This window comes from Lagenorhynchus albirostris, chromosome 2, assembly GCF_949774975.1.
Source record: "Lagenorhynchus albirostris chromosome 2, mLagAlb1.1, whole genome shotgun sequence".
NCBI lineage: Eukaryota > Metazoa > Chordata > Mammalia > Artiodactyla > Delphinidae > Lagenorhynchus > Lagenorhynchus albirostris.
Window position 1 is genome coordinate 100,581,715 of NC_083096.1, and position 27,728 is coordinate 100,609,442.

The 27,728-nt window shown below is 35.0% G+C and overlaps 1 protein-coding gene across 2 annotated transcripts in view; it reads left to right on the top strand.

The window, feature by feature from the left end:
* Positions 1–27,728, top strand: part of DPYD (dihydropyrimidine dehydrogenase) — an 810,282-nt gene that overhangs the window by 351,559 nt on the left and 430,995 nt on the right. For both annotated transcript variants that reach the window (XM_060139525.1, XM_060139524.1), the window contains exons 11-12: positions 4,361–4,571; positions 26,083–26,267. In XM_060139525.1, coding sequence (XP_059995508.1) covers positions 4,361–4,571; positions 26,083–26,267 — 396 coding nt within the window. The remainder of the gene's footprint in view (positions 1–4,360; positions 4,572–26,082; positions 26,268–27,728) is intronic.

Here is a 27,728-nt window from a genome sequence, read left to right on the forward strand (position 1 = left end):
TGAATGTTCATTTGTTTGTGCTCATCATTTGTTAAATATTTGAATGTCACTCCTGGACACTGGGGATAGAAAGTTAGTAAGATATTCTTTCTGTACTTAAAGAGTTTTTTTTGAAGTTTACTGTCTAACAAATAAATGTATTTAAATTCTATTTTAATTTTCCACCTTTATATCTTGAGATGATATGTTTTATGTTTCTACTATTTGCTTTATGAAGTAGTACTTCTTTGTTCTAAACTTATCCTTCCTCTGGATTCAAGGAGTCTCCATTAACTAATTTACAATATTGGGTTCATAAGTCCATCACTTGGTTCCTGTATTTCATGATTATATAGTACCTCTAAACTTACTTAGACTAGGAAGCTTGGATTTCCTCTTCCCACTGAAGGCAGCCTTTATCCAGCCAACTCCTTACCTTTAGTTTGCCTTTAGCTAGATCCTTTCCTGTTCTAATTCGCCTTGTTTTGAGAGTCAACAACTGGAACCATACAAAGTCTCATTATTTCAAATATACCACAATTTCTGCCTTTGAATAAAACTGAATACCACAGGATTTTGTTCTAGCCATATCAGGATTTTAGCTAAGCTTTGCCATCTCTTAATATACCTTTGGTTTCTCTGATCCTCAGTTTCTCTTCTGTAGGAAGGAAATAATACTTCTTCCCACAAAGTGTTGGTTGTGAGGCCAGCAAGCAGCAGAGTGCCAGAGGTCGGTTGATAAATCTGTAAATCATGATGATATCCAGGGTGTTATTGGCTTTTTGAGCCACAACAGGGAGAAAAACTTGGTTTGAAGAAATACTTAAAAAATAACTAATATATAGGTGTCACATCTCCTGTGTGAAAATTAAAATGAGTTATGTATAAAGCACTTAAAGGATAGCTGCTATGTAAGTATTTATTATTATTATTTTTGTCTTGTCAGACAGATTTCTTAAACAGTGAAAATAAATTCCTCTGTTGTCCACAAATAATGCAAAGGATATTTCACTTAACATATGGCTTCACTTACTTTCAATTCTCATTTTCCTAATATTCCCCTATTGACTAAGATATATCTTATTATCTCAGTTCTTTTTTCAATATAATGTCAATACTTTCCAAATAATTACATATGTTCGTCATGTCTTTCTATCTTTCCTTTAAAAGTTTTTTCCCCTCTTTTATGTAAAATGAAAAATCTAGGTACCTAATAGAAAAATAGCAGGAAGGAGTGTGATTTGTGTCTGCTGCCCAATAGTCTAATCTTAAATGTTTGAGAAAGTAAATAACATTGCAAGTTTCAAAAGCAGAATTTTAGGGCTTCCCCGGTGGCGCAGTGGTTGAGAGTCCTCCTGCCGATGCAGGGAACACGGAGTTTGTGCCCCGGTCCGGGAGGATCCCACATGCCACGGAGCGGCTGGGCCCGTGAGCCATGGCCGCTGAGCCTGCGCGTCCGGACCCTGTGCTCCGCAACGGGAGAGGCCACAACAGTGAGAGGTCCGCGTACCGCCAAAAAAAAAAAAAAAAAAGCAGAATTTTAGAATAGTCTTTTTGGGGGCCAATGTATATACCTGCTGACTTCCGTGCACTGTCAGATAGCTGGCATGAATACTAAATATTTGGTATCAACCCTGGCATATATGGAAAATTATGATATGAGCTAAGGATACATTAACATATGGTTTCTTCATGTTCATAACTCTACGTAGGTTTTAGAATATAGGTTTTAGTCAAAAGCCATGGTAAGAGTACTACTGAAGCATGTTCAAGCATAAATCATTTGGTAACCTTATTTTAAATTCTTAAAAGTTTTGATTTGTTTGCAGTGTTCAATTTTTGTTTCTAAATTAAATGCCAGATTTGGCAAAAAGTATGTGAGATTATCTACATATAATAATATATACTGTCTAAGTATTCATAGTTAAGAAGAGTAGAATGGGACAAAACAGGCCCTAAATCAGTCTGAGACATGCTCTCAATATGTGTACAGCCAAGTTCAGGGTTTTATTTCTGCCCTCCACAGAGAGGAGTACTATTATAAATACACATCGTGTATTGATTTATTCAAACCATAAACATTTGGCATTGTTATCCAGTCAAGTTTGGCATTATCATTAAAATTTAGCATCACTTGACATTTTTGAAACACAATAACTGGTTTATATTGAGCTATAAGGCACTGCATTATGCAAATGGGACAAAAGAGATACAGAAAACATATCATGGTATGTTTTATTTATTTTTTAATTTGAGGTATTTAAGGAATATTTTGCTTTCCAGACATCGCACATTTTTATTTTGTAGAAATTTAAAGAGTAGTCCAAGTTTCTTGGGGCTTTCCTTTTTTTACCTTTGTTGTTGGGCTACCTTTCTATTGGAGTCATAATCCTATTGCTAAGTGATACTAAATAGATTGAAGAATGATTTGGGGAAAAAGTGAATTCAGAAAAAGACAACTACAAATAAATTGCATTTATTTTCACCTTCTACATGTTAAGTTCTGCTTTAGGTGTGTTACATTTCTGAATTGCCTTAAACAACACCACATACCAATTAGTTAGGTATTGTTATCCTGTTTTTATATATAAGGAACTTGAGGGTCAAAGAGATTCAGCAACTATGCCAAATAAGCAGTGGAAGTGGGTTTCAAAACTGATTCAGTTCCACTTACTTCTGTTTTCCTTCTAAACCATGAGCAGTTTGAGATCCACTGTTCTGTATACTTACCACCCACACTACCCACTTATGTAGTACTTTTGCTATTGCTAACCTCTTAATTTTATAATGCAAAGTAAAATATTGTGTGATAATAGCTTAGGTAGTCCAATTTTTAAGCCATTAAAACCAGTATTCAAAAAATATCCTAAGTAAGATGTAGATTGAAATAGCTTCATGCCAATATTTGGTAATATATTGCATTTCTCAAATTAAAAAAAAAATTATCAGCCCTTGAAGGAGTCATTTTAGATTTTTTTTCTAATTACCCCCACACTGTTATTTTAATATACTAGATATTCTGTATATCTGTTTATAAGCTATGGCTCTATGCTTTATGTCATCTAAGAATTTTTCTTCCCCAAGAATCAATTTTGCTCCCTTATGGGCAATATTAGTCTCATGGAGAATACATGGTATAGATCTGTTGAGTTCAGAGACGGCTATAATCTACAATGACAGTAGTTCACAAAATATCACTTCTGGACCAGCAGCAAAGCATCACCTAGGAATTTGTTAGAAATGCGCATCCTCAGGACTCATCCAGTCCTATAGAACTAGGAACCTTGGGAGTGGGCCTATGCAGTGTTTTAAGAAGCCCTCTAAGGTGATTCTGATGCACTGTAAAGTTTGGAACCGCTAGTTACGGATAGAGCACTGAGAGATGGGTCCATGGCTTCAGAACAACGTTGAGCAAGTTACTCTATATCTCAGTTTTTTCATCTTGATGTAGCCCAGATAATTCCTGGTTTGAAGCCTTACACACACAACTTTCTCAGCCTCACTTGTCAACTGAGAATCTACCTGTCTTCCATGGGGTAGGGAAAGAATAAGACTCAACACCCTCTCAACCTCTTTAGTGGGATGTTTTTATATCTTTTGGAAAAGACTACTCAACAGACTGGTTAGGATCACATTAACAAATGCCTGTATTTCCTCCAAAACAGTAAGTGGAATAAATAAATATCAACATTCTGTCTTAATAGAAATCCCTTTATGGGCACGAAAACAAACAAAAACTAGGGTGCCTAATTTTATGGCACAATAAATTATGTGAGATATGTGGAATAACTGGGAATTTGTCAAGAGGAGCATGCTTGTTTCCTGAAATTTTCATGTATATTTTTACATGAAAAGTAAAAATAAATCTTATTTATTTCTTGGTTCTACAGAATTCCTCTAATCTATTTTCCTACCTACCATTCTAATCACTTACTTCCAGAGACTGACTCACCCACTTTATTGACTTTTTTCCAGCTTAGGTATATACAGTCTGGTAATAATAATAAGAATTTATTTTCATATAATGCAGAATTAAAAAGAGAACTTAACCTACAGAAATGAAAGCATAAGGAGACCAGGCTACTATAGTGAGAAACGTCACACATCCCCAACCGTAGGGCATGCACAACCTAAAACTTGAGAAGCATCTTGTCATGCCATGATCTATAAAATTCCACACAACAACTTCAGTCTAAGACTCTCCTGAGTCAGTGATTTATAAAATGTGAATAGCTGATAACTGAATCTCAGCTTTGGTGAAAGAAAAAACTTCATGTTTATTTAAACATTATAAGCTTTAGCATGTATAATTGAATTAAAAATCAAATATTAAATAAAGAAGAAACATTTTCGAGTTTTTCTCTATTTTGTTTCATTTTAGATGGAGCTTGCGAAGGAAGAAAAATGTGAATTTTTGCCTTTCCTGTCCCCACGGAAGGTTATCGTAAAAGGCGGGAGAATTGTTGCTGTGCAGTTTGTTCGGACAGAGCAAGATGAAACCGGAAACTGGAATGAAGATGAAGATCAGATAGTCCATCTGAAAGCCGATGTGGTCATCAGTGCCTTTGGCTCAGTTCTGAGTGATCCTAAAGGTAGAGTGTTCGGGAGCTGAAATGTGTTATGAATTGTCTGTTATTTTACTGCCATGATGGTTTCCAGCTTTCAGGGAATTGTTTTTCACTTGAACATTCATTTCCTTCTTCTAGTATGGAATGCAAGAAATCTTGATTTATAAGATGTAGAAATGGTATTTAATGTTTACAGAGAATTATTTTTAAAGTAGTGGGAATTGAAAAGAACATTAACCTTTCTTTTAAGCTTATAATCAAAATACATGTTCTACTTTGTAATAATTTTTGCCTTGTTTCCTCTATAAGAATAGCTTTTTCTTCAATTAGACCTAGAGTAAGAAAATGTGACAGATAAGTTGTAAGAGGCAATCTTCAGTGATTCAAGCAAATTAGGATCTAATGAATAGTCAAAAATAGAATTCATGTTGACTACTATCTTCATGCCAAATCATCACTAGAGACATCAAAATTATCAAATTAGGAAGTTTGAACTCCTGTCATTTCATTTAAATGGCATAAATGGACATGCTAAGAAAGAACAAAATGCTTAAAAAAAAGACAATGAGAAAAGAAAATGTTTTATATAGCATTCCAAATGAATAATAAGTCAACCAACTAAGACTATTTTGTGTTAAGTTTTCCCCACACACAGTGTTTCTGTGGACCATTGTATATAAAGCTTAGGTACCTCCCCATGCCTTTATTTTGCAAATCTTTTACCTTTTACTACACGCTGTCAAAATGACAATTAACTATTTTATTAACTAAAAGGAAAATAAAAGAAAGTTTCTCTCTGTCAGAGATTCATTAAGAAAAACAGTAACCAAAAAAAGAAAAAATCTAAACGTGACAATTCCTATAACTTTCTACTATATCTATGCTAAAATTACATTTTGTGTCTGAAATAGAAAGAGATATATACTTGGAAATGTGCATATTTCTGCAACAGATAAGTGAAAATTTTAACCACTCATCAAGATATTTTATCTGCAGGACATCAAACATCTTCGTATTTGGAAACATCCAGATGTTTAATGTCATCAAGATAAATGTTTTTGAATAGCTGGATGATGGCCTGAATTTGTCACTTTTCATCTAGACGTTTATGTGATATGTAGACATAGTCACAGTGTGGTTTGCTATTTGTTGATGAGTTCAGCAAGGAAAAAAAGAACAACGTATAAATTGCATTCTATTATCTAAAAAAATCATACTGTTCTTACTGCTCTGCATATGATCAAAAATTGAGTAAAAAGTTGAATCATAGTTAACTTGCAATTCTGTTGATTATTTGCCTATCAAAAATAATTTATTTTACCATCTAAATTTATGTTCCACAACTGACAACTCTAATATTAAGAAAAATATATCTTTTCCTAAGCAAACTTAAAGTAGATGTGACTTAGAAAATCATAGAAAACAGCTTTCCAAAGCTTATGTTCCTGTGTGTGTGAAAGATTTAACTTAGTATTTAAAATATGAAGTAGAAGAAAAGAGAATTTGATTTATTTGTGCTTATTTGACGAAGTCATTTAAGAATTTATTTGTGTATTTTATTCCAAAATTTACTTGTGTTTGTTTCTCCCAGTGCTCTACATGTGTTACCCCTTATACATTAGAGAAATCAAGGAAAAATGGTTCTTCACTTTCCTTTCTTCCCCCCTCCTGCTGACTTGAAAAACAAACTGCTTGGGAAATTTTTCCTCAAATAGAATTACTTGCTTTACGAGGGCCCTTCAATATTGACATTAATAAGAGCTACTTTCAAGTTAGAGGGGAGCTGGAAGAGTTGGAATATTAAATAGCATTCATGCCTCTACTGCTTTCTAAATATATTCAATATTGTTTTTTGAATGGAAAGCATTTAAAAAATAGTAGAGAGAATCATTATTTGTTAGAAGTTGATCAAGAAGATCTTATCTAAATGGTATTTAAAATCTTAAAATAATAATTTCAAAGAAAACTTTCATGTGCACATGTATCAGGTATAGTGAAAATCAGTTTATAGGAAGCAATTTGTCCATTTGGCTAAGAAGAGAAGATATTCATGTCTCCCTCTTCTACCCTGAATTTTATCCCATCTTGATACCTGTGTGATGTGATTTATGTGTGGTACCTTTGTGATTATTACATATGTGGTATGATATATTTTAATATATTTACTTATAATCTCTTTCCTTAAACATCAACCTGCTTTTCTACCCTTCTTCTTCTGTCCTTCCCAACCTCACTTTGCACAGGCTCCAGTGAACTTCATGCCAAACTCAGTGACATCTTTTCAGTCCATATTCTATTTTCTGCATTTGACAGTGTTAAATATTTCTTTCTGTTTGAAAAACTCTCTTCCGAGTCACTTAACCTTTCTGAGCCTCAGCTTTCTTCCTCTATAAAAAAACAATGATAATAATATATACTCTTCCTACCTCTCAGGACTGTTGTCAGAATTAAAATATAATGGGAAAGTGCTTTGGAAATGAAACTGTAACACATTATTATTGTTTATGACACTCCATTTTCTTTTTTTTAAAAAAGATTATGTATTTTATTTATTTATTTTTGGCTGTGTTGGGTCTTTGTTGCTGCAAATGGGCTTTCTCTAGTTGCGGTGAGCGGGGGCTACTCTTCATTGCGGTGCTCGGGCTTCTCAGTGCAGTGGCTTCTCTTGTTGCGGAGCATGGGCTCTAGGCGCACGAGCTTCAGTAGTTGCAGCACACGGGCTTGGTGGTTGTGGCTCGCAGGCTTAGTTGCTCCATGGCATGTGGGATCTTCGTGGAACAGGGCTCGAACCCGTGTCCCCTGCATTGGCAGGCGGAGTCTTAACCACTGTGCCACCAGGGAAGTCCAACACTCCATTTTCTTGCTTTTTCTTTTAACTATTCCTTTCCTACTGTCACTGACTGCTTTTCTTCCTCTAGCTTTCCAAAGTTCAGACTTTGCCCATTTCTCTTCTTAATATATTTATTCCTTCACTGACCTGATTCATTCATTCATTCATTTATTCACACATGCATTAATTCCTGTAAGAAATATTTAATGAACAACTTCTGTGTGCCACGTAATAGCTAGATTACAGTAGGCACTATTGCACTTCTGTGTAAAATGACTCTGCAGTCTCTTTCTCCACTCTCTGTGTCACAGAAGACATTTCATCATATATTTATGCCCATGCATGTAACAATGATTTAGTGAGTTTTTAGAGAATGCCAGGTACCAAATTGTATTCTGGAGAGTACAAAGATGAATGATGCTTTCCTTATACTTAAAAACCTCACAAACTGGTGTTGGAGGCAGACCTGCAAACAAATAGTTGTTTTATCAAGTTAAGAATACATTTAGAGAGATATGCCCAGAGTAAGGAAGGATCACCTCATCAGGTTTCCTTAAGGCAGATTTCTTCTCAAGTTCGCTATCACACCATAGTTCTCCTATCACTAAAGTCCAAAAATGGTGTCCCAGAATCAGATATCTAATTCCAGTTTTACTTTTTATTAAATTCAACAATTTTACCCTACACAATAGGATGAAGCGCCTACGCCTTAGTACTTGAGAACTTCAGGAAATGATTTTATGTATACTACGTGCCTGACTTTACGTTCCACTGTTCCCTCTTGAACTGTTCCTCCCAGTATCTAATACAGGGTGGATTCCAAAGCGGTTAATTTAGAAAGTCCTTGGTGAATGCATTATGTAAATATATGCTGAAGAATTCAAGGAATGAAATAAACTTGGCAGAGTACATATAAAGTACAGTGATAATTTATACCCTCAGCATTGTCTGATTACAATAATATTTTAAATGAAAATAGTAGTGAAATGAAATTGTAGTGTCTCAATTATATCAATAATAAGTATTTGTAAAGATAAACTAAGTTGGGAATGTGCAGAAAATTAAATTTTTAATCTCACTTTTTTCTGATATACTGCATCACTTTTGCAAGTCCCTTAATTTGTGTGTTTCACAAAGGAGAATATAAAATAATTTTATTTAGTATTAAGCACCCAATATATCTGTAATAAATATTTTATGTCAGAAAAATAGTTAGTGCCTCAATAGCTTAAAGAAAAGATAAGTACGTCAAATTTATAAAACAAATTTGTATAATATCCTTGGATTACAGTTGCTAATTATTTCATTGTTCCTAAGGCTTGTAACAATTATAAGTAATCATCATTATTTTATTTAATTCTATTTTATTTCTCTTTTTTTGGGATTGTAGTAGTAAGTGGGAAATAAGAACAAAAGACTCTGTATTCCACATCCCTGTGCATGGAATATATGTGTGCTTATTAGGAGCACAATTTAATTGAATCCTTCATTAACTACTGTCCAAATTCTAAAGGCAGTGTGGTGTCCAATTTCTAATTTGATTGGTATGATAAAGTCTTAGTCTTATTTAATATCTTACCTATGAAAAACTGAGAGTGGTTCCACATTTTCAAAATTCTCATCCATTTTCTCTAATTATGTAAGATTCCAAATCACCTCAAATTTGGATTTTAGTATTGAAGACTGATTTTAAAGGCTGTCAGTAAATTAAGCACAAGCTACCTTTAACTGGCATTTCTACTCCACAAATGTTGCCCTTCACTGGAAATTTTAAAACATTTATTTATTGATTTTAAAAGTATGTATTTCATAATATAGGAAGTCTCCTATTAAACACCAATGTCAGTGTTTATGGAATTGAATTTTCCCTCTTTTTGTTTGTTTGGACAATGTCAAGTTTGAGAGACTTTTTCCTTATTTTATTCCCTTCTCTTTCTGCTTTGAACCAAACTGCCAGTTGTGAAAGCGTGCATATCTTCATTGTTGGTTTGGAATTGATAAGGAGAATGCGTTACCATTTTCACTGAACTCACAGTTTCATTTTTCCAGTGGAGGTGATTGTCCTCACATTCCTAGTTGACACAGTTTTATGTGTCTTTGACTATGCTTTCAGACAACTGAAGGAAGGCACTTTAGCCGTGACCTCTGTGCCTCTTTCATGCACTACACCACGTCATCCTCTCATTCTTTTGAAGTGTCCACTGTGAAAAGAGCTATGTGTTTTCATCTTCCAGAACCTATTATAATTTATCTTCCAATTAGATTGTAAACCCCAAAAAGGCATAGACTGTACCTTTATAGTAAGTTGTAGTCCCAATAGTGGCCAACATATTATTGTACCCATAATAGATGCACAATATATATTTGTGCATTTGACTTAACTTGATTCATGTTAAGATATTAATTTTATTACACCTAGTTGTTATTTTTTCCTGTTGTGGGGTCAGTTTGGTTTACTTTTCTTAGAAAGCACAAATGTTAGACAAGTAGTTCTGTTTTTCTATTGCTATTGATGTTTTCCCCTGTTTTGGCATAAATTGTTGCACTCTTTATAATCCAATAAATAGGACACTAATTAGAGTCCCTCTGGTAGAGCAGCTTAGAGCAGGGGCTCTGGAGCCAGGCTGCCCCGCTGGAAATCTGGCTCCCTTAGTCTCTTCATACTTTGTGGTCTTGTGGTCTCGATCTTTTAAGAGGGAAGATTATAGCATCTACCTTCTAGAGTTATTTTAAGAATAAATAAATTAATAATATATGTAAAGCACTTAGATATATGTCTAGCACATAGTGAGCATCTCTTAACATTTTGGATATTATGCTTGTGTAACAAAATCATATTTTAATAATTAAATTGAGTTATATTATACCCTTATGACATTATGAATGTTGTCTAGGAATAAAAGCATTTGAAAATTAGGACTTCATTTGGGGACCTGCAGGCTTCGTCCACATGTCTTTATAAAATAAGTGAAGCAGATGCTCTTACAATTTATGATTTTTTAAATGAGGAGATGTTTCCTACATTTGGTTATTTTTATTTACAGAAAAAAGATTACACAGCTTGTAACTGTATCATATGTTTTTAAAATGTGTTATTATCAATTCTGATGATTTTCATACCATTGAGAGGAATTTTCTTTCAACTAATTGTTAGTAGTTAGAAAACTCCATTTTGTGTTTTCATAAATCATGTATATAAAGAGCAGAGGATATTTTTAATATCTTTGTTTTTTCCTCTTAAACATGGTAAAACTGGGCCAAATTTTTGGTTTGTTTGCTCACTTTTATCTTAAAATGGAAAGCGAAGCACTTTAGAGGATACTAAGCTTGAGCTCTTAAGCATTTGAAAATTATGGTATGAGATAACTAAGATTAAAAACCTTTGTTTTTTGGAAGGAAAGATAGGATGAATGATGTGTAAAACTGACTCAGGATAGTGCTGCACAGCACTGCTCAGGAGAGCAAATCACAAGGTGACTGAATTCTCTGGGCATAGCAGGGAATGCATGGCTTTTCTTCTAGGAAAGGAGTTTATACACTTCACCCAGTGCCTATATTTTCTTCCTGCTTATCTTACTAGAGACAAGGAAACATGAAGCCCAGTTCTTTCTGAAGATTTAAGGAAACCCTCAGAAAGCAACTTCCTTCATAGCATTAGTTGCAATTAGTTCCATAAGGGAGTGAGATGTTTTTTTGGGGAGGAGGGGGACGATGGTGGAGAGGCTTTAAAATTGCTTACCAGTTCCCTCAGAAAATTATTTCAAAACCTCATGGGGTAAATAAAATGTTCTGCCAGTACTAGCTTCAAGTGTAGTTTGATTCACTTGCCTCCTACCCTGAGAAAAGATGCAGGCCATGGGTTAGTTTGCCTTGTTCTGGCCTAAGCCAGAGCTAGAAATTGCTATGTAGGCAAGAAATAGTGTGCATGAGACTGTGACAGTGCAGATATTTAGGAATTTTTCAAATGGGCCCATTTTTTCCTCAATTATTTTAGGTGTTGGGAAAAACCTAGAAAAGATGTTTTAAACTGAGCACTAGATGAGTCAAATGCCCAATAATAATAGTTACCTGTGCTTGAAAAGACATGGCATCAGTATGTTTGATTTGTTTTTTTCCTTATTAAAATGTTACTTATATGCTACTTCTCTAATGGAAGTGGGAACACTGAGGCATTTTAATAACCCCTTTTTTTTTTAACCAATATGTTTCATTTTTCAAACAATAAAGTATGTCCTTCAGAAGCCACTCATGGCACTTAGAGATTCAGCAAACTTTTCTTTGAACAATTGTCCACTCTTTGTGGCCTTCAGCTTTCATCATTCCTCTTCTGCCTTACCAAAAATAAAGAGGAAGGGGAAGGAGTGGAGTACCAAGTTGAAAATGTGTCATAATTGGTTAGATTATCCCTGTTGCATGCATTTTTATAAACAGAAATGTTTACAATATAGTTTCAAAGAACAGGTTAAGGAATACTGCACTTTATTGATAGATCGGAGAACTTTTTAACTAATGGCACAAATGTTAGAGGCAGGGCCTCACTAATGATTAATACAACTAAGAGTGGATGAGAAAGAACTGAAAAATAAAGTTGTCAGTCCAATGTAACTTATGGATATGTTACAATACAGTAACTTGCGTAGAAGTTTTCCTTATATACATTTCCAAACGTGCTGGAAGGGATTTAAGAGATAATGTATTCTAGACTCCTAATTTCACAGATTTATTTGTTTAGCTAATGACTTCTGATGGCCTGCTATTCCAGGCCCTGGGCTGTATTCTGGGGATAAAGTGTGGAAAAGGTGTATGCAAACTTTGCCTCCAGGAATGCAGTTTAATAAATTGTGCCGGGAGAAGTTTAGAGTCCTAGGGAAGCGCAAAACATAGTCTGAAGGTTCAGAGAAACTTCCTAGAGGAAGTGGGTTGTAAATTGAAGGCTGAGTGATGTGTAGGAGTTTCCAGGTGGAATGGGGGTGGAAGGGAGGGAGCCACGGGGAGATTATGCAACTTGCTCAACACCATACTGTTAGATTAAGTAGTCATTTTACAGTCATTTTTAAAAGCTATATTAAAAAAACCAGCATGTCTTTAGAAAGTTGTCATCAGCCTACTTATTTCATGCATGTTCTCATCTTTATAAATGAAGGTCTGAATTTTGCATTTTTATTTCTAAAATTAAACTTTTAATTTTATGATTTTTACTATTCATTCTCTCATTATTTTTCATGCAATGAACATTTCATAATATCCAAATATGTTATAGGCCCTGTCCAGGCACTAAGAATACAAGCATGAGTAAAAGAGAGTCTTTGCCTCCCAGGGACTCATAGGCTAATGAGAGAAACAGGCATGTAAATACATAAATTGTAGCATAATGTGCTAATTTGAGATGATATTTCGACTGGGTTTTAGGGCTTGAGTAGGAGTTTCTCTGTTAGAGGGAATATTCATACACAAAGTACAAGCTGATGAATGGCCTCAGGTGACCAGACAATAGTGAGAAAGTCTGTTTAGCTGGAGCAGATGCTGTATGGTAAGATAAGGTGGGAAGTGGGTAGGGGCAAGATGGCAGGAAATTTGGCTACAAATTTATGTGGAGTTAAGAGACTTATATGCTAAGCCAGGAGTTTTGAATTTTATCCTATAGACACCCAGGTGAAAATGAGGGGGTTTAAATATGGGAGAGACCTTTATGTTAACGAGGTAACTCTGGTAGGTAATGGATCTTCCATCTCTCTGCTTGGGTTTGCAGCATTTGTAATATTCTTCAAATAGTTGGGAGTTAGAAACCATGAAGTCACCTTTGAGGTGGTTCATATCAGAAGACAGGTGTGTTTCCTAGTACTGGATGCCTGAAATAAGCAAAGTTACTCACCAGTCACAGGTAAGATCCAACAATTGCAGGTCCCCTGTTGGGAAGCTGCAGCAGTAAGATTTTCAGTGTTCAGGGAGGGAGACAACCTGTGCTCAACTGGGCAGCTGCCAAGCTATAGGCTTGACAAGGGTGTGTCATGCATGCCTAATTTCTTCTTCCAGATCCACTAATTATAATTACTGAATTCAGCTTTTCTAAGAGAGGTGAGTAAGATACAGAGAGACACCACGAGTGTTATACCAATAATTGTTTCCCCACATGGAAGGAAGCATCAGGAGTGTGGAATAAGCATGTTGCTCCAAGGTGGCCTGGGATTAAGACAGAATGGTATCGATGAAACCAGTTAAAAGACTTGTTGTCAGTTTGCGTGGCTACTAATTAAGGCCCAGATTAAATTAAAGGACATAGAACTGCAGAAGAACATTCAGAATCCAGACATATTTTTTACGTAGACAGTCAGGGTTTGGTCATCTGATAAAGGGGTGGAATATGGAGTATCTAGCATGGGAATCTGATCAGATGTCCATAATGCCTACAGAACTCACAAATGCAGCAGACAGAACAGATCTGAGGGAAATGGTGATGTGTGTCATTTGGATTTGCTAATCCATTCAACAACTGGAAATAGGACTAGAACTAAGAACATTCTGATTGAAAAGAGACATTAAGAATCATTATCTATCATTTGTCTGTCTTTTCACTGTCATAACCTAGTGCCCAGAACAGTGGTTTTTCATTGATTGAATTAATGAATAAAAGCTGTTATAACTTGTACTTTAGATAACAACTTCTTAAAAGTATGATGAAAGAGGACATGTGGTATTTGGAAATCCAGAAGGATCTCACCTACCATATTATGAAGAGGAAAACAATCAGCTTTTGTTATTGCTGCTTTTTAGGTGGTAAATATCGTTGGAGGACATGGCATCAAGACAGTTTTAATCCATGGTTCTGTACCTTCCCCCTTTCACTAATGCAGTTGGTTCCTGTTGCTACCGTTTCATTTCATAATGCCTGAGTAATAAAAGATTGATATATCCTTTGTATCGTTGGCCCAGTGATGAGAATGAATCCTTTTCTAGTCCTCCCTCTACATTGTCTGGCTTTTAACTGTATTTTAGGCAAGAAGCATTCTCAGGAAACCAATAGTAAAACTGTACATATTTTCTTAAAAATTGTCCTAATTATCAGATTTTTTTCTGGCTGAAAGATTTATTGTCTTTCTATTACAGAATACACTGTGCAGAGTGAGGATAAAGTGGTAGGATTTAAAGCAAGTACTGGCATTTCTGCAGAGTAACCATTCAAAATAATGGAATCTTTGCACAGTTTTTCTTTGGAATTATTTTAAAGGGGTGAAGGTGATGAGGAGGGAGGTGAAACTGATAACAGTGTTGAAAGTGACTTGGACTCAACATCACATCACTTACAACTGCCTTAGACATCCGTTTGAAGCACAACATGATATTTCTGTAATTATTTTACTTCCCTCTAATAACTGCATAGGAATAGGTTTGTTTCCCCCAGTGAATAGCTCTGTTCAGAGCCTTCCCTTATCTTTGTTTTCCAGGTTTCACTAGTGGTTGATATCATATGCATTCTCACAGGGAGACAGTGGATAAATCAGTACTTTTCCATCAAATCAAAGATTACATACAAGAAGTAGAGCAGTGGCATGTAACAAGTTTTGCTGGGGAAAGAAGGTAGAAAATGGACAAAATAACACAATTGTTTCAGAGAACAGAAATCTTAAAACGTAGGAAAATGTTATTCAACATAGAGTGAGTGTAATACATGTCCAGAGCTTTGTTTACCATAGCCTATTATATTTGTCTTTTAAATACTAGTTAGCTTATGGTATACTAAAGGTTTATTCTGAAACCAAACATTTTTGTGAAGTGTTAAACTACAGTAAGCTGCTGCTGTGAGATGTAAAATCAAGATGTAAAATTTAGTGAAATTATAAATTTAGTAATGATGTAGATTGTATACTCATGTTTTTAGTAATATGTATTTGGTATTACAGATTAGTTTTGTTAATTACTTTGCATTTGTATTCTTGGCTCAAATCACAAAATAAAAATAACAGTATACCTATTTAAAATAGTCTTTGGTTAAATTAGATATTGACCTACAAACATGTAAGTTGTAATTTCATCAGTTAGAAAATTACATTGGATCATATTTAATAGATAGCCCCTCAGTATGGAAGCTACCCAATTCAAATGTAATATTCACATGTAATTTATTAGGTGTCCCGAATGTGCTGGCATTGCTGGAGGAGAAAGCCAGCACTTACTTGAACATACATTCAGAGGTCTCACCTAAGCTTTATATGTTCTACTGCTATCCAGTGCCAACCTTTTTTCCATGCTAGCCATTCTTATAATATTTTGTAATTATGAAGCTTTTCAAATGTTTTCAAAGGACTTTCATTTACACAACGATTTTTTCCATGCAAGTGCATGAAAGAGTGTCAAGCATATTATGTTCAGTGAACATCCAATGATTTTCCAAGACCTCTGAAAAGCGTATTGACAATTCACTTTGTTTAACATGGCCCAGTGTTTTCCCTGTATTTGCACACTGCTGCCAAATGAGCTACTACATCACCAGTATCATTGTATTACTCTCATAGTTTAGAATCTAAAATTATTCTCCCCTGACGGTGGGATTGAAACAAAATGCTTCAATTTAATTTTAACACCCTTCTAATCTGCCCTCCTACATACTTGTGGGACCTTATTTCCCATTCTTTCATTCTATATTTATTGAGTTTACAAGATTCTGGGTTAGGTTCTCCCGGGTTCACACACACACACAAAATACATTGTCCCTGTCTACAGGAGCTTGCAGTCTAATAGAGAGGGAAAAATGCAAAATGCCATTAGGTAGACTCAAGGAGAAATAGATAAACTGCTAGCATAACACACAGGGTGGAGAGATGACTTCCAGTTGTAAGCATCAAAGAAGTGTGTATGGAGGCAGTGGGATTGGTAATAGAGGAATTACGAGATTGGACAGGAATTACGAGACTAGAGACAGGAAAGCCCATTTCATCACAGTGAACAGGCTAGATACATACAAGGGGTAATTCCTTTGGCTAGATCATAGTGCACACAACAAGAAATAGTAAAGGTGGAGAAATGTATCATTGCTAATTCACAAAATGTTTTAGTATTAGGCTAAAGTATCTGAATTTTCTTCTAAAGTTGGTGGGTACCTGAAATCTAAAGGGCCATGTCAATAAAATATGTTCCCCTCACACATAGAGGGAAACATATAATTAATTTTGTGTCTCCTTTTTGACTCCTTCTCTTCTCCTATTTCAACCTATACACCTTATATACTCTAAATTATGTTGACAGTAGGACTGCAGGGTAATTTATTCATATTTTAACCCAAAGTACCCAGCACAGTCTCAAGGGTTCACTGAATGAATGGCTAAATGGATGAATGAAGAGATGGATAAATGTTGGGATGAATACAATGAAATGATTGCTTTATTCTAAATACTGCTACAGAAAATTCACAGTAAAGACAAAAGCCTATGAAAGCAATGTTTATATAAAGTATCACATGAAGACCAGCAAGTCCTCCTTCTGTTGAGAGAATGGTCAGATGCTTGATAATTTCACTTGCATTGAAAATAGTAGCTTCCTCACTGGTCACCCTGCATTTACTCTTGCTTCCTTATAATCCTACCAGAATCAGCTTTATAAAGAAGAATTACATCATTTCATTCCCCTGTTCCAAACCCTCCAGTGGTTTCCTACTTTATTTAGAATAAAATTCTTCCCACAGCTTATGAAGCCCTCCTTGATCAGGCCTCTGCCTATCTCTAGGCCCCCTCCCCTCTTCTCTTGCTTGCTTTCTTCCACACACTTAAAGCCTCCCTTCTACTCTTCAAGTGCATCAACTTCAGCTCATTCTAACTCCTCTGTAACACTTCCCTCTGTCTGGAATGATCTGCCTCAAGGTCTTCACATGCTGGCTCATTCTTATCCTTTGTTTTAGCTCAGATGTCATCTCATCAAAGAGCCCTCTGTGCCCCTCCATCCCTACCATGATCTTCCATTTCTCAGCCCCCTCACCTCATAACACTCTCCTTGATATATCTCTCTTCATAGCCATTTTCACTATCATATAGTTCACTTACTTGTTCACCTTTTATTTTTTATCTTCTGCCAACTGAAATGTACATCCCACAAGGACAGTTCCCTTATCTGTGGTTTACTACAGTGCCTACAGCTGGATTTAGTACACAGCAGACAATATTTGCTAATTGAATGAACCAATGCAAGCTAGTGCCGTATTTTTTTCCTGTGCAATCATTACTAAAGTCCCAGAAGAACATCCTGTATGCACCGCCTTGCTGTCTGTGCCAGGTCCTTTCTCCTTAACCCCTTTTATTCTGCCTTTTGCCTTCATCATTTACCTGCACATATCATCTTTTTACTGCTCATTGAACTCCAGATCCCCAAATCTGGTTACCTACCTTATATTTCTCTTGTATCTGACATTTCTTGAAATGATCACTTCTTGGCTGTATGGCTCAGAAACATCTTGAATCTCATGAAACTCTGATGATTCCTCTTCTGGCTTTAGTTCAGGTTGTGATTGCTGCCACTTTAAAAAATAAATGGTTCATTCTAGTTTTACCCAGGTTTGTGTTCTTTCTCTAGAATTTCATCCATCATATGACTATATCTAATCCCAAGGTGTAGGGCCCTCTACTAAGGTCTAGGTATTTTATCTCCAAATGCCTCTGAAGGTATTCCCAGCTGGTACAGCTGTGGTGGATTTGTAGTTAGGTTCAAATCCTGAGAATGTGATCTGTGTAACTTAGTCTCAGTTTCCTCAGCTATAAAATTAAAATAATACCTATTCTGTGAAGATCCAGAGAGATAACATATACATTGCCTCATCCAAAACCAACCACATGTTCCTGGGGCACTCGATAAATGTTTGTCATTATTATCATCATGAATTCTATTGAATATAGCCTTTGTCAATACCAAAGATAGTTCTTGACTGCATGGTAATACAACCAGTACTCTATATAAAGAAGCTATATTTTTGAATCGTGCATCTACTTATGTGCTAAAATTGTTTAAAATAAATTCTACTGTATGTTTTAAGTTTGCACTGAAGTATGCCTACAGCTGATTGACAAGGAAAAAAAAAGTCATAAGATGGATATCAAAAAGTAACATTAATGAGCTGCTAAAGCTAAAATTACAGGAACTTATGAAATTGGTTAAACATAAAAACCATTAAACTGTTTACTGAAGCTTCACAGATATACTGCAGCTAATGAGCATTTCTGCTATTTAAATAAGCCCAAATTGAACACACATTACATGGATACATAATTAGTCATGGCAGTCAAACACACATAGACTTACTTTTAAAGCTCTATTTAGGGAATCTTTTCCATTTGATTTATTTTGTTAATTAAAATATTTTTCAGTATTCACTTATATTTTAATAATATTGTTTTCACAAGTAGTGTAATTTACTTCTGGCTTTCTCTTTGTTTTTATTTATGCTTTAAATGCAGCAAATGAGGATTTTATATTAAACATTTTTTAACCCCTTTCTGTAGTTATTTATATCACTTGATGGTATCATCCAGCATTTTAAAAAGTTCTTTCACTGAGAAGTATACATAAAATATTTCAGTAGCCTTTCCACTTTTTTCACTGTCTCCTAATTATCAAGAGGTATTAGGCACCCAAATGTGCATAGAATTATGATGATTATGGTCCAAATCAGATTAAAGGATGATCTATTCCTTCAAGGAGTTTGTAGTCTTAAGTAGATGGTATCATTGAATATAAATAAGCAAATCAAAGTGCAGCATTTGGGAATCCAACTGAGAATCTGAAAACAATCCCCATATATTTTCCTCAAGGACACTGACCTCCTTGAGGAGATCTCTTACAGAGAAAATGAAATCAAATCTTCAAGGAGTTTAGTGTTTTAAATAGATGGAATTATTGCAGAGAAATAAGCAAATCAAGGTGAAGTGCTTAGACAATTTTAAATCTGAACTGATTAGTCGGTCAGTTTAGGAAATGAGGATGAGACTCCCTATAGAATACAGGTAAAACAAAAGGAGTTGCTACAGGCTATTATTGACATCCATTTTTTGTATTTAACTTGGGGAGTCTAAGCTTATCTTGGGCATGGAGGGAAAGAAAATTAAATCTGTACTTTTACACTGCCTGAATTCTACAAGCATATCCAAACTGAGCGTTATTTAACCATAGCAGTAGGAAAGTCAAATAGTTAAATCAGTCAAAAGAAATTAGCCAATGCCTGTTCTTCTCTAATCAGTGTGTTTGTCACTGTAGAGACTTTCTTTAGAAGCTTTGGGAAGCTTTTGGAAAATACTTGGGTTTCTTCTCTACAATGAGCTGATTCTCTAATTGTGGAAATAAGACCTACAAGAAAGATAATTGCTGCCCCTTCAACCCCAATCTGCTTCATTTTAATTATTCCCATGGTTCCCAATAGTGAAACTTTAAGAGACTGTTTTTGGCCTATTCCTGGCTTTTTCTTTCCCTCACACCAAGGGTCAGTGGCAAGGAGAGCTTTGGAGTGAGAAATAACTGGATTCATATACTGGCTTTACCACCTCTTGGCTGTATTTAGGATGCTAATACCTACCTTAAAGAGTTGTGCTGTGGTCTAAATGAGACTACTGTATGGAAATATTCATCATCATGTCTGCCTCGCACAAGGGATCAATGAATGCTGATTGTTTTCCTTAACGTTCTTCATTAGGTGAGGATGATATAAATGAGATGTAAGGAGTAACTAGGAGAGAATTTCCTTTGGTTGAATTGTTAGAACATGGTAACTGACTGCATGTTGAGATAAGTGGAGAGAAAATATTCAAATATTATGCCAAGACTAAGATCTATTTCTACGTTTTTTTGAGAAGGAAGAATAGGAAAAAGCGGCAGTGAAGGTTAAAGAGTGATCATGGAGGCAAATGGAAAAGCGGAAAATGTGGTGTCATTGAAGCCAAGATAAGGGACTTTTATGAGGAGGATGTGGTCATCTGTTGAATGCTACTGAGAAATCAAGGAAGACAGTGCCATGCGTAGGGTGAGACAGTTGAGGCACTGACCTGCCCTTGCACGATCTTGAGCCTAAGGACCTTCTTAAATCTTGTTCTCTGAGTGTCTCACCCCACCCCACCCTACTTCCTGAAGTGAGGTGATGACGGGAAGAGTCACTGGATGTGGCAATCTGGATCATCTTAGTGATAAGAATTTCAGTGAAGCTTTGGTGGTCACGATGAGTAGGAGACGTGAAAAAGTAAGCTTACTAATAATTGTGAAATGTGAAAATCCCAGAGGAAGCTTGTGAACTGGGTTTTAGATGTGACAATTTAGAAGGGACAGTAGAGTATCCACATTAGAATCTCTAACAGGCAGCTAGAAGTGTCAGAAAAAAAAGCAGAAGGTCGTGTTTGAGGTCATTTCCAGAGAGATGAAGTTAAAAGCACAAGACAACTATAATTTCTGACACAGAAAAGTGTAGTAGACAATATTTGAGAGCTGGGAAGAGGATGATGACAAGATGAAAAGGAGCCAGATAGAGCCTAAGGACAGTTTAAAAAGAAGGAGAGTCCAGATAGAGTAGCATTCCGCAAATCAGAGAAGGAGATCAAAATTACCCTGATTCGTCTATTGGATGCTATAGAAAGGCAAAAAGGAAGTCACGGAATCTGGTGACCGTAGAGACCATATTTTCATAAGAGGGATACACTGGAAGGAATAATTGGGTGGTAAAAAATGTAGGTAGTGTAAATTACTCCAGAAATTAGATAAAAGAAGATGTAAGAATGGCAGTGAGAAGAGAGAACCAGGTTAAGACCAGTTTTTCAACATAGGAGATGAGAGAGGAGAATATGAGAAAGGCAATAGTCTAAAAAGAATCAGAGATACTTGAGGTTCTGTAGAATCAGGAAGGTACAATATCAAGGTTGACTTTTGAGGGGTTTACAGAAAGAAAATGATGAATTGGCATTGTCCGCTCCATTGTGTTTGGGAATGGACAGCATATTGATTCGAATACTCAGAGGCAGAAGGGAGGTGTGAGAACAAAGCTCGTGCCAACCGGACTTGATATACTTAGTTGAAGGCGTTCTGTGGTTCTGTCCCCTCCATACCCCAGGTTATTTTATTTAAACACAGCTCTGATATCCTGGCCCTGTAATTAGAATTTATTTGCTTTTGCTGAGATTTTGCTTTCAGCTCTGATTTACTGAGATTATTGCCTCAGCTCGCCTTTTTGTTTCATTGTGCTTTGGTCCTCTTGGCTAATACGTTATGTAAAATTAAACAACAAGCACATTGATGAATTCATCTGTTTTCAAGATACTATTTTATTACAAATGTTGAAATTTTTTATGCCCCCCATTGTTTTATAGCATCTCAAACTCTCCAAAGAATACTAATAATCGTTCTTCATTATGATTTCTGTTGTATTGTTTTATTGTTTATGGAGAATTAATTTATATTTATGTACTAAAATATAACATTCTTGACATCTTTTTATAAATACTGAGAAATATACTTGTCATATGCTTGTGGGTTTCTCTTCTACATATATGACAGCACAGCTACATCAGTTTAATTGACCTTGGCAATCTGCATCTGCCAGTGATGTGTCCCTGAGGGATGGTTTCTGCAATTTTAAGCTCTGGCTTATTGAAGAACTTGTGTGTCACAATACAATTAAGTCTATATAAAAAAATCATCTCATGCATAACATTAAGTTGACTAAAAGTTCCTATTTCAAAACCATTTCTTGTTTTAAAGCTACCTCAGTGTGTCTTTGTTTTTTAAATAAGCTCATTCGAACATAGTAGTGATTAAAGCAGAAAATTAACATAAATCTTGAATGTTTGGTATGAATTAAGGATGTTTTCATTCCTTTTAAAGACTGCATAAAATTCCAGGCACCATAACATTTAACACATTTCTATCCCATTTGCAGAATAATATAGACTGTGAATAAGCACGTTTTGGGATTCTTTTTCAAGTTCTTTTTCTGTTCATCTATGGAACTACCAGGACATATGCTGCAGTCTCCAGCAAGATGCAATCTCATGGAAATCTGTGGGGAAACTGTGTATGATCATAACAGAAAATCCCTCTTCCCCCACCCCCATTATTTTATAAACAAGAAAGAAAATAATACAATCCTTCTATTAATATTCATTTAACACTTCATAGGATATGGCAAGCAGTTATTTGGTTTGCAAATGTAAATATACATTTTTCATCCACTTATGCTTTCATTCCTTCCAAGCTAGATAAAGGCAAAACAGAAGATATCCTTCTGAGACTTATTTTTATTGTATTCCAAGTTAAACGTATCAGCAGAGATGTAAGAGAGCTGTGAGGAGTCCATAGAAGGATAGTTACAATGATGAGGAGGATGAAAGTCCCTCTAATAAGAAGCAGCTAAATAAATGAACTCCTTCCTGACAAATTATGAATAAAAGCATATAGATTTTTTTCACTGAATCCTTAATTTGAGTTCTAAGTAAAATACTTTGGAGCTTTAAAAATATGATTAAGTAATAGAAATAGCTACATTTCAAAAGAGTCATCGAAATCATGAAAAGTGTTATTAGGATCCACAATCAGAATCAACAAAGTTTCAAAAAATTAATTAATCCCCTCTCTCTGTCTCTCATGTTTAAATATTGAGTCCACTGTGCCTACAGGGAAACGATCCTAATCATTTGATGTTCAAGTTGTAATGAATAGTCATTCTTGTGTTAGCTGCTTAGTGCCACTGATTGAAAACATTTCTGACCCACTAAAGCATCGCTTATATTCTTATAAGCTGTCTGTGTTCTATTTTTTTCAATTTTTTCAATGATCCTTTATCATTTGGACAAAGAAAAAGTTAAAATATTAGATATTAAAATGCAAACAAATGATCTCTATTTTGATTGATGTAAGCTTTGCTATACTATTTAATAACATCATAACCAATTGCTTGATCTCTCATTTTTTTATTTATTTCTTAAATGAAACTATGAACATGTGAACCTTGAAGCCCTCTAAAAAGAGTAGGGGGAAAATTAAATAGGTGATTTTCAAAAGGGGGCTGAGATAATTTTTACTGTGAGAGAAAAATTTTGTTTTGGAATACAGTGTCATAGTTATTTGATTATTTGTGAGGTTAGTTGGATGTTACAAATGATAGAAAAATTAAAAGTTTATATTCAGGTCTGACTTCAAGCTATAATTGAGTCAAATATTGAGGAAAGAGAGCATATTTTAAAAATTAAACATGAGTATGTATGAATGTTTAGAGACATAAAGTAATACAAAGTGTATCCAATGGAAAGACCCATGAGTAGAATAGTGCTTTTGAATTCACAAATAAATATTCCTAGGTTGGCTTATAGTGTTGGTGCTAAATATTTTAAGAAATGCAAGAATTACTTATTAAACTTCTAGTAACGTCTCCTATTTATTGACTGAGTTAGTGATAGAGCTCTAATATTAAAGTGAATCATACCATATGCATTTGTAAATCATAAAAAAGTTATAAAGCATGTTATTCATGAACTTCAACTTAATTCAGCAAGCATTTATTCAGCACCTACTATTTAAGGTGCACTGTACTGAAGAGTAGATTCAAGTTTTGCGAGACCTGAAGCCTATATAACTTGAGGACTTTCTATAAAAAAGAAAAAAATTACAAATTCAAATTTAGGCCTTGAAAGAGGCCCATGCAAGTGAGGGACCCTGAAGCTTAAGCTTCAATAACTTCACAGTATATATGTCTTTGACTCTAATAGCTGCTGTGGGAAATCAAAGATAACTAAGGCATAATCCCTGCATTGCTCAAGCTTAGAGTGAAATCTGTGCTAATCTTCAAGGATATTCTTGTAAAAAAATGAGGAAAATGTATAAGAGAGCTTTGATCTCCTAGTGAAATAATTTTGAATTTCTTCTCATTTAAAAACCATCTTTATTTCAGATCTCTATGTAGGACAAAGTTGTATCAAAGTCTTGGACAAATAAGGTCATTTCTTATACAGGAGAATTATTTTTTATCCCTTGCATGTGAGTGTGTGTGTGTGTGTGTGTGTGTATGTCTCTATACCATTCAATGATGGTGTGTTACAGTTACCATTATTATAATAGGTTGAATTGATGAGCCATGCTCACTATCGATGTTTTGCAACTCAGGTAACTGTCCACAAATGGTAGTGATGATCTGTTATGCAACAGGGAACAAATGCTAAAGGTCTCTTTTCATGTGACCTTTAAAGACAATAGAAAAATCTTCTCAGAATGCCATTCTGTATTGAAAATAATTACATGAATATTTAATTTTACTCTCAATGAAGGGTGAAATTGCATCAGAGATACAAACAATAGAAGATTTTTAAATAAAAACCTGAGCATGATGGCATTGATCCATCTACTCATCCATCCATCCATCCATCCATCCATCCATTGAATTGAGTGTCTCTTATGTTTTAAGTGCTGTGCTAGGGTTGGTGGCACAGTGGTAAGCAGTATAGCATGGACACATTCTTGTTCTCATGGAACCTACAGTCTTGTGGGGAAAACACAATCAACAGTAGTCCCTTAATAGTTTTCTAGAATTCTAATATTCTTCAAGTAGAAAGCTACAAATATGTACCAGGGTTTATTTTATGTTTTTTTTTTCTATTGCTCAGAAAAAAATAATTTTAGAATAACATGGTTTGGCTATTTTATTTTAAACTTAAATTATTCATCTATTCAACAACTAATTTTTGTATTCTAAGAGCTTCCAATATTTTCTCCTTTTGTTTATATTGTTATATTTTCTTTTCAATTGGAGTAAAAAATAACTCCCTTAGTCTATCTTGAGAAGCTGTGCTTAAAATTCATGATATGAATACCTGGAAAGAACATTTTATCTTAAACACTGGCTCAGTTTGCTCCGTCATATATGGTACTGTCTACCTTTCTTTATTTCTTCTCTAGATTAACCCCTTAATCTAACTTATTTTCTTTTATCTCTTCCAAATATCCAGATCGTGTGACAAGTGAGTTTCCTTTAGGTAATTTTTCTTAAAGGGACTCAACCTCTTCCTTTTCCTGACATGTTTAGATTCATTGGAACACAGCATATTTAGCAGATAATTTAAATCTCTTTTACAGAGCAATTTCCACGAGGAACTAATGTTAATGGTTGCATTTGTAGATTTTTACAAAATAAAACAGAAATTGCTGGCTAAATGTAACTGTATTCTGGGTCCATTAAATCGCTTAACATTAAGTGTAAGTAATTTGATGGAAACGTAGAAGATATGTCTTGTTTTGTTCATAAAACTTGCTGTGAAAGGAAGAGATTGGCAGTTGATTCAAATTCACAATATAACTTACATCTATGTTACACAGGAATAAATTTGGGTTCATAAGAGTAGTAACAAATTTGTGAAAATAATGGTCATGGACAAAGTTTTAGAAAATGTGTTTTATAACCATTAGAATATTTAAAGGACTGTAGTCTGCCAAACATCTTACACATAAATACCAGATCTGAAACATTGCCCAAATCTGTGGTCTTTAACACCTACATGTGAGTTTTATTTTGAATTGGTTAAGTCAGTACACTTTGAATGTATTGTTAACTAAGATATTTCATCAACTTTCCATTTTTATGGTTCATTAAAAACAGTTGCTTGAATCCCTAGAACAATAATTACATCATAATTTTTCTTAATTTTCAAATTATTTTTATGTGATGCACAGATTAGTCATTGCCTGTTGTCTTTCACTTTTTTCCAGTAAAAGAAGCCTTGAGCCCTATAAAATTTAACAGATGGGATCTCCCAGAAGTAGATCCAGAAACTATGCAAACCAGTGAACCATGGGTGTTTGCAGGTGGTGATGTTGTTGGTATGGCTAACACTACGGTGGAATCCGTGAATGATGGAAAGCAAGCCTCTTGGTACATTCACAAATACATACAGGTAGGTGTTTGCCATCAATTTCAGTTAATTTTTTCCAATGGATAAGTACTTCTTTATTTTTGCTACTCATTGATATGAGCATTTCTATAAGGTATATAGTAACTATATATGCAATAGGTCACATACATATTTACTTGGATAAATTTTTTTAAATGTGGACTGGATAGCAGACCTGTTTAGGTGACTGAAAATTCATTTATGCATTTCTACCAGTGGAATACTATGAAGTTATTCATCCTGTATTCAAAATATTTATCAATGCTTAAAGACATAGATAATACATTTATCAAATCTGGATGATATGCAGTATGATATAGAATCTATATTCCTAATAATCTTGCACAGTCCAGAAAATTATGTTGTCTGTCCATGTGGATCAGTGAGTTCCTATTCACTTCCTAAATTATATGCACCTAATTGAAAAGAAAACAAAAATTTTATAAATTTCAATTGTAATTATTTTTTCACTATTTGCTGTTATGATACAAATGCAGAATGTAAAAATGATAAAATATAAAGTTAAGCGTACTCTGGTACAGTAATTTTGTGCTCTTGGGGAAAAAAGCCATATCTACTAGATTTCAGTTGTCTTACTTTTTGACAAAATGCTCTGTTCTTTTCCTGCTCTATAATTTAACTAAATGTAGACACAGTAACCTCATTTACATAAAATGTTTCTGGAAAAGTTTGCTCTTGTAAATAAAATCCTTATTTTTCTTTCCTATTCAAGAAAGGCTCTAAATTCACGATATAATTCCTGCCTCCCTTCTTTTGATTTCTTTGGTTTCTCACATTCTAGCAAAATTCACTTTGTCTTTAATGTTTCCGTTTCCTTGAATATTTTTCTTCCTCTTTGTCACCACCATTTAGTCTATTCTGGTTGTTCTCTACTCTTTCTGTAATTCATCCGTGACTACTTACTTACTAGAAAGTTTATGAGAAAAGTAGGAAACAGCACAGTCTCAGAATAGAGATAATTCTTAAGAAAACACAGTTGAAAGATTTATGCTAGTGTGTTCACACACCTATTTTTCTCATAAAACAGCACTGCTGTACACACCCTTATTTATGAGTTATTTATCTGAATTTTCTTTCTTTTTTTTTTTTTTTTTGCGGTACGCAGGCCTCTCACTGTTGTGGCCTCTCCCGTTGCGGAGCACAGGCTCTGGACGCACAGGCTCAGCGGCCATGGCTCATGGGCCCAGCCGCTCTGCGGCACGTGGGATCTTCCCGGACCAGGGCACAAACCCGTGTCCCCTGCATCAGCAGGCAGACTCTCAACCACTGCGCCATCAGGGAAGCCCCAATCTAAATTTTCTTTTCTTCTTTCTATCATATATGCCTGGTCAATTCTACGCCTGTAAAGACTTTCATACACTTATTTTAATTTGCTTATTTTTTGTGTGAAATACGATTTTGGGTTGACCAGACATCTCACTGACCAGTCTGTTAACTCCTTGA